Source organism: Sus scrofa, chromosome 15 (assembly GCF_054392235.1).
Source record: "Sus scrofa isolate SSC_HxYL_T2T_F1_AM1 chromosome 15, Sscrofa_HxYL_maternal_Yorkshire_Landrace_v2.0, whole genome shotgun sequence".
NCBI classification, from domain to species: domain Eukaryota; kingdom Metazoa; phylum Chordata; class Mammalia; order Artiodactyla; family Suidae; genus Sus; species Sus scrofa.
Genome location: NC_139397.1, coordinates 89,555,404 through 89,568,825, shown reverse-complemented (window position 1 = coordinate 89,568,825; position 13,422 = coordinate 89,555,404). Strand labels below are relative to the sequence as shown.

The window sequence follows — 13,422 nt, the reverse complement described above, 5'->3', positions numbered from 1 at the left end:
ACTAAACCACACTGCTTCCCAAGTTAATTATCATCACCAGGGCCTTTTATGACTATGAGCTTAGAAGTCACAAAGACACAGGATAAATCCAGTTCTGTAACTTGTTAGCTGTGTGACCAGGCCAGTTCCTTAAACATTCCAAGCCTCAAATCTTGGCAGGATCATAGGAAAAAAACTTCTCAGGGCCTATTGTGAGGATTAAACATAGAGTATCTATCAAGGCATTTAGCATAGTGTCTGGCACACAAGACTTGCCCAAGAACTGGGAGCCACATTCAGTGTGCTGAACCTCAGCATCTAGAAGAGAAAGCCTGAACTGAACATATGTCACTTTTTGTGATTTTTGAGAATGATTTTCCCTTATCCCTTGCATATGCTTACTTTTTCTTTGTGCTCTGTAATGCTTTGTTCAGCTTCGTTGCCAGTTTCTGAAGTCCTTTTGCATAGTTAATCTCCAAGTTGGCCCTGTTAGCAAAGGCATAGTTGTTAGATAGGATATACTGGCTGGAATCAAGCAAAACCACACACACACACACACACACACACACACACACACACATACACGAAGGAGGACTTGGGCTGATAATGCAATGCATAAAGAAGAGATGATTTGTTTACTCTGAGAATCTTCTTATCCTGGGTGTAATCTTTAAGACGATCCTACAAAGGGAAAGAGGTTTTCATTTAACCTTCTTGTATAGTAGTGTTAGGGGTTGAATTGTATTGCCCCATAAAAGTGCTCAAGTCCTAACCTTATATCTGTAAGTGTGGCCTTATTTGGAAATAGGGTCTTTGCAAATGATTTAGTGTGTGGCCTTATTTGGAAATGGGGTCTTTGCAAATGATTAAGTTAGATGCAGTTTCTAGGGTGGGCTCGAACTCAAGGTGGACATGTCCTCATGAAACGGGGAGATTTGAGCAGAGACAGACACACATGAGGAGAAAGCCATGTGAAGATGAAGGGAGCTGAGATCCGGACGATGTATTACAAGCTAAGGAATGCCCAAGAGTAGTGGCCGGCAGAGCACCGGAAGCTAGGAGAGTGGCTCAAAAGGAATCAACCTGGTCAACACATTGCTTTCAGATTTCCAGCCTCCAAGCCTGTGAGACAATACATTGCTGTAACTTAAGCTACAGTAAGTAACAGCAAAACTGTGAGTTAAGATACTCAGTCTTTGGTACCTTGTTAATGGCAGTCCTAGCAAACTAATCCAACTGCTTTCCAGGGACATCAGCACTAGCAGATGAGCTCTAAATTATAACAGCTGGCAATACAATTAAATAATATGCTATGATGGAATTAACCAAATAGTAGCTTTCTTTTCTTTAATTTTACATTGGAATATAGTTGATTTACAATGTTGTGTTAGTTTCAGGTGTATAACAAAGTGATTCAGTTACATACATCCATAGATTTATTGTTTTACAGATTCTCTTTCCTCATAAATTATTATAGAATATTGAGTAGAGTTCCCTGTGCTATACAGTAGTCCTCGTAGATTATCTATTTTACAGACATACAAACAATTATTTTATTTTATTTTATTTTATTTTATTTTATTTGGTCTTTTTTGCCACTTCTTGGGCCACTCCCATGGCATATGGAGGTTCCCAGGCTAGGGGTCGAATCAGAGCTGTAGCCGCCGGCCTATGCCAGAGCCACAGCAATTGGGATCCAAGCCGTGTCGGCAACCCACACCACAGCTCACGGCAACGCCGGATCCTCAACCCACTGAGCAAGGGTAGGGATCGAACCCGCAACCTCATGGTTCCTAGTCAGATTTGTTAACCACTGAGCCACGACGGGAACTCCACAAACAATAACTTTATAATGGGCCTTTGCCAGATTTAGAAAATGGATTTCCATTACTTTCGTTTAGGACAAAACTCAGTAGGGACTCTGGGCATCCCCTCCAAAAAAGGAAACTTGGTTCTTTGTGATAGAATGAATCACTCTTACCCCAAACTGATATGTTCATGTTCTACTTATAGGCTCATCTATAACTAAAATGAAGGTTTATTCCTATTCATCTCTTCACTTTTCAATGAAAATAATAAAAATGTAGGAAATTAGGTTCAATTTATATTTTCCATCTTAATATGGACCAGAGAGTCTTTCTTGCATATTTTTCAGTTTTTTAATGCTTCTTCTAGTATAAAACATCTTTAGAATTATTTATGGCTTCATTTCATTTGGGGAACAATCCCAGAACTCTCTAATAATTAACTTAATCCTTGGATGTTCTCACACAAATTAGACTCAGTATTATAGACCAAACAAAGACAATTCTTTTATAAAATGGAACCTAGAGATCACAGGCTATTGACCTATTGCTAAATTTCTATTCTTTTTTTTTTTTTCAGTACAGCTGTGCTCCAAGTTATTTTTACTACTTTTTAAAAGAAAGAACATCATTGCAGGATGTATATTAAGACCTAGGTGCAAAAAATGCCCGTTTGGCATCACACCTTCCCCAAGCATAAAAAAAGGTTAAAACAAATATTTTAAAATAAGAAAAATGGTAAATAAATATCTCATAGTGTCTGTTTTTTAGTTTTTATTTTTATTTGTTTTCGTCTTTTCTAGGGCCGCACCCCTGTCATACGGAGGTTCCCAGGCTAGGGTCTAATTGGAGCTATAGCCGCCCACCTAGTCCAGAGCCACAGCAATGTGGGATCTGAGCCACGTCTACGACCTACTCCACAGCTCACAGCAATGCCAGATCCTTAACCCACTGAGCGAGGCCAGGGATCGAACCCGCAACCTCATGGATCGTAGTCAGATTCGTTTCCACTACGCCTCGATGGGAATGCCTATTTATTTATTTATTTATTTTCATAGTGTTTAAAAAATATTTGTCTGCCCTAGGAATATGTTCTGATGAATGAAGAGAAAGTGCTGGTCAGCCGCAAGCTAGGGGAGACTGCCACCCTTAATGAACTAGGATGCCCTAGAATCCCAGGAGACTGTTAGTATCCAGTGGGGTGGCTTTAGGCAGCTGTGTTAAAAAAAGTAATCAGACCCACCTCAAGGGGTTTTGTGATTACAATGTGGTAAACACTCAAGCCTAGCAAGACCTCAAAGACTGAGACAATTTCTATTGACCTGCATGAACTGACCCCGGTGCCCTCTCTGATTTACCTCCTACCATCCATTCCCTTGTACGCCATACTCCTGCTTATTGGCCAATTATCATCTTCATCCTGCCTCAGGGCCTTTGCACTCGCTATGGCCTCTTCCAGGTTTTCTTTCTGCAGCACACCCAAGGCATTTTCCTTCATGTCTATCTTGACAAGTCTTGTTTAAGCATCACCATCTTAGAAGCTACTTCTTGTAACCATCCCCTTACAGCTTTAGTTACGTCTTTTTTTTTTTTTTTTTTTTTTTTTTTTGGTCTTTTTGCCATTTCTAGGGCCGCTCCCGCGGCATATGGAGGTTCCCAGGCTAGAGGTCAAATCGGAGCTGTAGCCTCTGGCCTATGCCAGAGCCACAGCAACTCGGGATCCGAGCCGTGTCTGCAACCTACACCACAGCTCACGGCAACGCTGGATCCTTAACCCACTGAGCAAGGGCAGGGACCGAACCCGCAACCTCATGGTTCCTAGTCGGATGCATTAACGACTGCGCCACCACGGGAACTCGTCTTAACCTTCATCACTATCTTACATCATATAATTTTTTAGTGTACTTCTATGAACACCCCTAGAGTGTAATCTCCATTAAGGGCCAAGATTTTGTGTTGTTCACTGCTATATCCCTAGGCCTAGAACAGTGCTTGGCAAGGTAATAGCGCTCAGTATGTATTTCTTGAATGAATAAATGAATGGACTTCCCATTAGGTTCTTGGTTGGACTTTTTAACCAGTCTCTGCTTGAAAATTTTAAACTGCTGCAATTATTTAAACTCAGTCCAACAAGTTTGAGCTGTGCTCAGATCTTGTTTTTTGTTTTTTGTTTGTCTTTTTAGGGCCGTAACTGTGGCATGTGGAGGTTCCCAGGCTAGGGGCCTAAACAGAGCTGCTGCTGCAGGCCTATGCCAGAGCCACAGCTACGTGGGATCCGAGCCACATCTGTGACCTATACCACAGCTCACGGCAATGCTGGATGCTTAACCCACTGAGCAAGGCCAGGGATCAAACCCACAACCTCATGGTTCCTAGTAGGATTCATTTCCGCTGCACCACAACGGGAACTCCTGTGCTCAGATCTTATGTCAGCATACATAGCTTTCTAGCCTTTGGAATAGCTAGACACAGAAACCCTCTCCTAGTCCATCATTAACCAGAAAGCTCTTAAGGACTTTCCTTTCCGGCAACCACATCCATTCTTGCTTGGAAGCACCTCATAGAACGTGAAATATGATGATGCATTTGTTGTGCTAGGCACCAACCAATTTCTTAATAAATATTCATTTTTCTGATATGATTATGAGTATGTATTCAAAGGGATCTCTGAACATTCAGAACACCCCAAATATACAGAGGTGGGGAGGTATGAGGGAAAGGATGCACGTTTTTTCATCCATCAGTTACAAAACAATCCTGAAGGGGCTTCCAACAGGAAAAGGAATGCTGTCAGCACAGCCTCTTCCTCAGAATTCAATTTCACTTTTACAGTATTCTTTCAGGTCATGCAAGATGTCTCAGAGCCTGAGCAGACATAAAATGGGCAAGGACCAGAGAGATGCATGGCTTTCTTTTGCATCCTGAATCCGATTCACCTGGGGAAAAAAGTCAGGCTTTGGTGACAAGAAAGCAAGAGGACTCTGCTTGCTTTGAATCAATTGGCCCTTCTGTTTCGAGCCTGGCTATCTTTACTCCCAAAACCCTGCATTCCTGCTGGCTTTCTCTTAGGCATGGTAGGAAAACAGCCTTAAGAGGTTCAATTACCACATAGCATTTATTGCTTTGGAAGGCTTCTCTCTGCATACAAGATATCTTAGAAATCTGCAGTAAGTGGAGTTCCTGCTGTGGTGCAATGGAAATGAATCTGACTAGTATCCATGAGGACTCGGGTTTGATCCCTGGACTCACTCAGTGGGTCAGGGATCCTGCGTTGCTTGGTGGTGATGTAGGCTGGCAGCTGTAATTCTTATTTCAACCCCTAGCCTGGGAACTTCTATATGTCTTGGATGGGGCCCTACAAAGCAAAAAAAAAAAAAAAAAAAAAAAAAAAAATCTGCAGAACACAGATTAAAAATTCTTGTAATCCTGCACATGAAGTTTATGTCCAAACATGCTCTCTACCCTGACAAATGTGCTGCCATCCCCTCTGTGACATGTTGCTGATGCTTGACCTGCATTCTGTCTACAAACAAAATAGTGACATCCAATAAGTACTATGCAACATGCTGGGCACCATTCTAAGGGTTTGAGGTGTATTTCCTCATTTTGTTAGCAGTAATTTCCATCAGGAAGGCACACTTACCAGACCCATTTCATGGAGAGGAACACCGAGGCACAGGGAGTTTAATGGGTAACTTGCCTGAGGTCACAGATGAGAGAGAGGTGGGATTCAAACCCAGGTAGTCTGGCTCAAAAACCTGCCTGCCCAGCACTCCGCTCTCCTGCCTCTGAAACTGTGGGAGGTGGCTGGAATTGGAGAAGAGCAAGTGAGGGGTAGTCAGGCAAGTGCTTTTTAAAATTAACATGCCTTGGAGTTCCCATCCTCGCGCAGTGGTTAACGAATCCGACTAGGAACCGTGAGGTTGCGGGTCCCGTCCCTGGACTTGCTCAGTGGGTTAAAGATCCGGCGTTGCCGCGAGCTGTGGTGTAGGTTGCAGACGCGGCTCGGATACCGAGTTGCTGTGGCCCTGGTGTAGGCCAGTGGCTACAGCTCCAATTCGACCCCAAGCCTGGGAATCTCTATATGCCGCGGGAGCGGCCCTAGAAAAGACAAAAAAGATAAAAAATAAAAAATAAATTTAAAAAATAAAATTAAAATTAACATGTCTCTCCCTTTGCCTTTAATGTCAGTGTTCTGAGTCAGCACAGCTCTGGCAGCTTAGCAGCTAGAGACAGGATCCAAAGCCTCCTTGCAGACAGAATGAGTTTCCCAGGGCCTCTTCCAAAAGCATCTAGTTAGTTGCAAGGCAGTTTCCTGGATGGGAACAGGGACGTGCTGAGGGTCTAGAAAAGTGGGGAAGTCCTGCTGTGTAGCACTGGGAACTACATCTAGTCACTTATGATGGAGCATGATAACGTGAGAAAAAGAATGTATATGTGTATGTGTGACTGGGTCACCTTTGTACCGTTGAAAATTGACAGAACACTGTAAACCAGCTATGATGAATAAAGTCATTTAAAAAAGAAAAGAAAAGAAAAGTGGGGAAGGAGGGGGCTCTGATATCAAATGTCACCAGGGTAGCCCTTGAAATTAGACTGAGTTGAACAGGGTCTCTCTGTACCTTTCATCTCTCTGCTTTCAATACTATGTTGGTGACCCTAATATAGATAATACATTTTATATTTAGAATCCGCACTCAAATCAACCAAGCAAAACAGGCTGCAAACATTTCCTCTTGCATTTTCAACCCTAATGACCATTTCAGAACCCTCAGGAGATCACCCCCACCGGTCAGAAAGAAATGAAATGGAAAGTTGGAGGATGAATGTGGGTACATGGGGAGCAGAAGGCGTCACTAGGTTCCCCTTTTTGGTGAGTTTGCCTTCAACTAAAAACTCCCTGGCCTCCGGCCCCGAATGGCCTTTATCTTAGCAGAGGTTAATGGGTAAATTCCTCCCCAGAGAAAATCGCTCTAAGAATTCACGTACCAACTGGCAGGCATGGAGAGAGCTGTCACTTTTGTAAGTCAGAATGCTTGTAAATTAGAACAAACACGGCCATGTGGCTCCTCTGTGCTAATGGTCCCATGAAGCAGAAGATATACCCTTTCAGAATTCCTGCTACACAGAAATGAACGGACAGAGTTCAAAAGGGACAGCTTTTCCCAAGGCAGACGTGGCAATGACACCCCAGGCCCCCTGGTTTCTTCTGAGAGAGCTGCTTTATCATGGTTTCCAGCCTAAAAGGCACCACATGCAAAGGAAGTCAAGAGAGGCAGCTCTGATCTCAAATTGAGACGTGGAATTTTTCACCCTGTTAAAATGATCAGAAATGAGCTTGTAAGAATGTTGAGCTTAATGTTCTAGTCATACAGCTACCATATTTAAAAGGAGCTGGGATTCCCTATCTAAGCAATTATCCTGGCACATGTGAAATTGATGATGTATATCTCTCTCTCTCTCTCTTTGTGTGTGTGTGTGTGTGTGTGTGTGTGTGTGTGTGTGTGTGTGTGTCTTTTCGCCATTTCTTGGGCCGCTCCCGCAGCATATGGAGGTTCCCAAGCTAGGGGTCGAATCGGAGCTGTAGCCCCCGGCCTACACCAGAGCCGCAGCAACACGGGATCCAAGCCGAGTCTGCAACCTACACCACAGCTCACGGTAGCGCCAGATCCTTAACCCACTGAGCAATCTGGGGATCGAACCTGAAACCTCATGGTTCCTAGTGGGATTCGTTAACCACTGAGCCATGACGGGAACTCCATGTATATCTCTTTTGATAAGTAACTCAATCTAAGAATATTCCAGTGAGTCTTAAAGACCCCTGACCAGGGAAATGGCATGCATTGACTTTTAATGCACTTATATTCTAATTTCCTCTCAGCATGTAGAGGCAGGTCCATAAATTTTCATTAGTAATAATGAAGACCAACCAATAAGTCAAAGGCCAACCTTTGTCTTAGATTTGAAAATAAACTATTTTTTTTGAAAGAAAGGAGAGATGGAAAATATGCAATATCAGAGTCAATATTATAGACAGAGCACGAATTAAACTGTATGACTATAAGTGACCAGGTAATCAGTTTTAGAGAACTCGGCTCTAACAAAATTAAGGTGATAAAACATGATTAAAAGGACAAAAAACTGTAGCTAGCCCCTGTGTCTATGAGGAATTAATTAAAATCGAACTAAGTCTCCAAGTTCCCATCATGGCTCGTGAGGATGCAGGTTCGATCCCTGGCCTTACTCAGTGGGTTGAGGATCTGGTGTTGCCAGAAGCTGTGGTGTAGGTCACAGACACAGCTCGGATCCCACATTGCTGTGGCTGTGGTGTAGGCCGGTGGCTATAGCTCCAATTCCATCCTTAGCCTGGGAACCTCCATATGCCATGGGTGCTGCCCTAAAATGACAAACAGAACAAAAGAAACAAACAAACAAAAAAAACGAACGAAGTCTCTCTCAAGCTTGAGGACAGCAGGTGACAGAGCATTCCCTTCATTCTGAACTAAGAAGGAATTTTAGAAATCTGAGCATCTCTGCCATATCACACCCCCACCTCCAGTCTCAAGCTTTGTACCTTCTTTCAGCAACAGCTTCTTGGGGCCTGGTAGGGTGACATTTTCCACCCAAGCTTTATTTATTTGCCTTTTGAAAGACCCTCACAAGCTCATCTTATAAATAGGCTGTATTTAGAAGTTGGTTATTCACAATTTGAAAGGCATTTCTACGTGGACACCCTGTTTTTTGAGCTGTTGAGTTCCCTGGCTGGCCCACAACACCCACTTCATCATCATTGACTGACTTCTTTCTAGTTCCTGAGAACAGTATTAAAAAAAGGAGACTGGGAGGATGCGACCTGGGGGCTGCCTGCCTGGGGGTTCAGTCTGCTTACTTCCGGCCCAGAGAACACACAGCCAACGTGGTTCTGGGGCTTCAGATCCTGCGTCTGTTCATTCATGAGCCAACCGAGTTTAGGTGGGATGAGGGAAGGGTTGTTGTGGGGAAAGTTAGGTAAAATAAACACCAAGGGCAATTTAAAAACTTTTTAGCTAGAAAACAAGATTTTACGCAGAATCCTACCATAGCATATAGTTAGTAGGTTCTGAATAAGTGGGAGCAGGAGAAACAAGGGGCTGAACCCTGTCCACCTGACTTACTTCTCCCGCTACAAGTGGCCCCTGATAGCTCCCCACAGACCCCCATGCTATCAGATTTGAAAGCCAGGGGGATTTCCCATAGAAAACTGTAAGACTGTGAAGGAGCTGAGCCAGGACCTCCTCCTGCCCCCGTCCCGAGTGTATTGGGCCTCCCACAGCAGGGCCCCAGACTGCATGCCCACTCAGACGCCCTTACACCAAGCCTGGGTAGGGTTGGGTAAAAAACCAAACTCATCTTTTCCACATCCCCATCTGTAAATTAGGGGTGAATAAGAGGATTTTCACACTCTTTTGGATTGTGAGAATTTAAGTAAAAGATACCAAGGAAGAATTCTTGCGTGGCTCAGCCAGTTAGGTATCCGATGTTGTCACTGCTGTGGCTTGTTCACTGTTCTGGCTTGGGTTCGATCCCCAGCCTGGGGGATCTGCATCCCAGTGGCGTGTCCAAAAAAATTTTTAAAAAAGAGAGAGAGAGACCAAGGATAAGACATATCTTAACACAGTTCCTAATCTATAAATAGTGCTTGGTAAATGATCTCTTCTGTGATTTTATTATTCTCCTCCAGCTTTTGCTGAAAATAATATGCTATGTACTATGTAAGTAAATTTCTTTGACACACTCATATGTCGCTCCTCGTAAAGATCCTAACTTAAACTTCTTAAAATTTATGAGTGCCTGGAGGCCCAGAGTCACTCCTATGCGACTGCATTCATTCACTCAGTGAACATCTATTGACTGCCTGCTCCATGCCAGCCACATGGGGTACAAAGATCCTCAAGGAGTTCAGTCTCCGGGGGAGGAGACAGGTGAATGACTAGAAAGTAACAAGGTAGGGCCCCAGAGCTATAGCAGAGGTAAGCGCCAGTTCTGCACATCTCTGGGGAGCACTCTTTTGAGCCTGGGGACTGGCATGAAGGAAGGCCCACCAGAGTGAGATGACTGAATTTTGAAGAATGCATGAAGTGGAAGCTGGCGATGGAAGTGAAGCAGTGTCTACCAGGCAGCAGGTACCAATGCCGGGACCCATGATTGCAGGTGGCAGGAGTGGCAGGGGCCCATGGAGGAGAGTGCAAGTGATTCTACAAACAGTGCCTATAGTAAGATGGAGAGATGTGGGGGTCATGGGGAGATGGAGAGACAAGATGGATACAAAGACAGGGCCCAAGACTTAAAGTCCCTTCTAGGAAATACTATGAGGGCTGAATTTTATGTATTTATTTTTTTATTTTTACGGCCACACTCACAGAATATGGAAGTTGCTGGGCCAGGGACTGAATCCACGTCACAGCTGTGCTGATGCTTTAACCTTCTGCCCCGGGCCAGGGATCGAATCTGTACCTCCACATCGACCCGAGCCTCTGCAATCAGATTCTTAACCCACTGTGCCACAGCGGAAACCCCCAGGGCTGAATTTTACACTAAAGATCATGAGAGACTTTGAAAAATCTTAAACAGGGTCCTGGTCAGAATGGAAGATACGTTAGATGCTCCCTAGTTGAGGCAACTTGCTTGGATTAGAAAAAGGAGATCCCTGAAGGGACACAGCTCTGAGTCTGGTATCCAGACTTGAGGATTGAGAGCGGATTGGATTTCTGCCTTCATTCAACTCCTCATCCAGTTACCTTCGTGCAGAGTATATACTGCACAGCTACAAGGCAGGACTCCAGCAGAAGGACAGGTTAAGAGATTTTTTTTGCCAGCACAATGGCAGAGGCCATGAGATGAAAAGAAAGTATAGAAATAAGAAGTGTTTGGAAGAGAGACTATGAAGACTTGGTCATGAGTTGAGACAGAAGAAGGGGTCGTGGGTGGCTCCCAGGTATTGGGCTTGATTGGGTGGGCAGAGGGCCTAGTCATCATGATAAACAAACCAGAATGAGTACCAGCTTTGGGGAAAAGCTGATCAACCACTCTGTTTGGAATAGGCTGACTTTGTGGTTTCATGGCACATCCAGCTGGAAATTTCCAATAGGTTGTTAGATACGTGGTTTGAAGCACATTTAAAACGTATTGCCTAGTACTATACACATGGGAGTCATCAGTATGCAAAAAAAAGAGCTCAAGTTGTGGGAATTAAGGTCATCCAGGCTATGGGCAGGGTAGAAAACATGAGAATTTATCAAAGATTTCATTTCAATCATTTGTTTCATTGACAGCATCTGCAATGAATTGTAGATGGAACAGTGACCAACCACACTGCCTTTGGGTTTCTCTCCCTCTCTCTCTCTCTCTCTCTCTTTTTTTTTTTTTTTTTTTGTCTTTTTAGGCCCACACCTGCGGTATATGGAGGTTCCCAGGCTAGGGGCTGAAACAGAGCTGTAGCTACTGGCCTACCCCACAGCCACAGCAACACCAGATCCTTAACCCACTGAGCTAAGCCAAGGATCAAACCTGCGTCCTCATGGATGCTAGTCAGAGTCATTTCCGCTAAGCCACGTCAGGAACTCCTGTTTTTGTTTTTGTTTGTTTGTTTTCTTCTTTCTTTCTTTCTTTCCTTTCTTCTTTTTTTAAAATTAAAAAAAAAAAAAAATTATGTCCAGAGTGGTGGTATTTGCCACTTGAAAACCTGATCTTAAGCTTCCTTAGGAAAGTTGATTTTTCCCATCAAGGCCTGTTTAAACATTCAACAGGGAACAAAGCACTCATAAATAGTTTCTCAAAATGTACTTCTGTCTTTCTGAATCCGATCTGTGATTTTGTTGAAGTAAACCCAATGTGTTTGGCATCAGGCATCTTAGGAGCTGCTGTTGAGTTTCTGGCTAAACCTGAGTTGCTACTACAAAAAAGGAAACTGAAGCAACTAATTGGATAAAAGAAGCTAAGCATGACCATGAATTGCAGAATTTCCTGGCAAAATAGTGTTTAAATAACAACACTTTTCTATTGCCACCAATTAGAACAAATGCAAGAAGGCAGCTGAGCTTGGAAATAGAACATTATCTGGCCTCAATGCTTGATTGGGATGCAGTCTCTTGTAGCCACGAGCTAACACAGAAGTGCTAAGAACCACATTCCAAAGGGTTCTTCAGCAAGGTGCCTGGAATTGCTAATATTCAAAGACACACAGTGGAAACTAATCCAACTAGTAACCATGAGGATGCGGATTGGATCCCTGGCCTTGCTCAGTGGGTTAAGGATCTGGCATTGCCATGAGATGTGGTGTGGGTTGCAGAGGCAGTTCGGATCCTGTGTTGCTGTGGCTCTGGTGTAGGCTCACAGCCATGGCTCTGATTCGATCCCTAGCCTGGGAAATTCCACATGCTGTGGGTGCAGCCCTAAAAAGCAAAATAAAATAAAATAAAATAAAATAAAATAAAATAAAATAAAATAAAATAAAATAAAATAAAAGTAAAGTAAAGTAAAATAAAATGAAATAAAATAAAATAATTAAAAAGTCACCCTACTAATTCGAACACCCTGTTAGCCATCTTTCAGCATTATTGCTAGATAACATTATTTCATTTTTTGAAATCAAATAAAAAAAATTCAAAGACAGTAAAGAACTGTTCTAATAATGTAAATGTAATAATAAAATCAATCCTTAACTATCTTTCATTTATTTACTCATTCAATCTACAAGTATTACTGAATGTATTTTATGTAGCAAATACACTTAATTCAAAGAAGTCCCATGTGCCCCCTCACTAAATCTTCCATTACATTGGTCTCTGGATTTTCCTTCATGATTTTTTTATGTCATAAACCTCAGTGGAAATGCCTCCTATATAAGTATGTATTCCAAGAGTGCCCCTTCACTTGTCTGATGGAGTTTCCCATTACTTGTCTATATTCTGAGTAATATGATAGTTTATTTTAAAGAGCGTCGGCTTTCCAGGAATTTTTCTAACACAAGGGAAAAGTATCATTGATTCATTTGTAATAAGCCCACTTATTTAAGAGGAAAAAAAGCTCAGTGCTCCTGCCTAAATAATTAACCACTGGAAAAAAGGCTTTTTTATCTTTTATATATCTAGGGAAATACTTTTTCTTCTTGGTTTTCTTTTTAGGGCTGCAGTTGCAGCATATGGAAGTTCCCAGGCTAGGGGTCCAATCAGAGCCATAGTCGCCAGCTAGCGCCACAGCCATAGCAATGCCAGATCTGAGCCGTGTCTTCAACCTACACCACAGCTCACAGCAAGGCAAGATCCTTAACCCACTGAGCAAGGCCAGGGATAGAACCCTCATCGTCATGAATACTAGTCTGGTTCATTACCGCTAAGCCACAAGGGGAACTCCCTCCAAGGAAATAATTACTGATTGTACAGAACAGGGAGAGTGAAGGCAAACGTAATACCAGCTATGTTGTAACTGTTTATCCTTTTAATATAGTAATTATGTTCTCAAAACTTGAACACCTCTAGGAAGTGGTAACGACTTCAGAATCACTCCCCATGAGAAAGAAATAGCCCAGTCCTGGCAAGAGAGGTAGCACCTGTCTTTGTTAGCTGACATATGGGAATACAGTTGAAAAGAACACAATATG

General features: G+C 43.0%; 1 protein-coding gene across 5 annotated transcripts in view; it reads right to left on the bottom strand.

The window, feature by feature from the left end:
- NOSTRIN (nitric oxide synthase trafficking) overlaps window positions 1-13,422 on the bottom strand; it is a 61,447-nt gene that overhangs the window by 36,316 nt on the left and 11,709 nt on the right. For all 5 annotated transcript variants that reach the window (XM_084999385.1, XM_084999386.1, XM_084999387.1 and 2 more), the window contains one exon: window positions 382-465. In XM_084999385.1, the coding sequence (XP_084855511.1) occupies window positions 382-465 (84 nt within the window). The remainder of the gene's footprint in view (window positions 1-381; window positions 466-13,422) is intronic.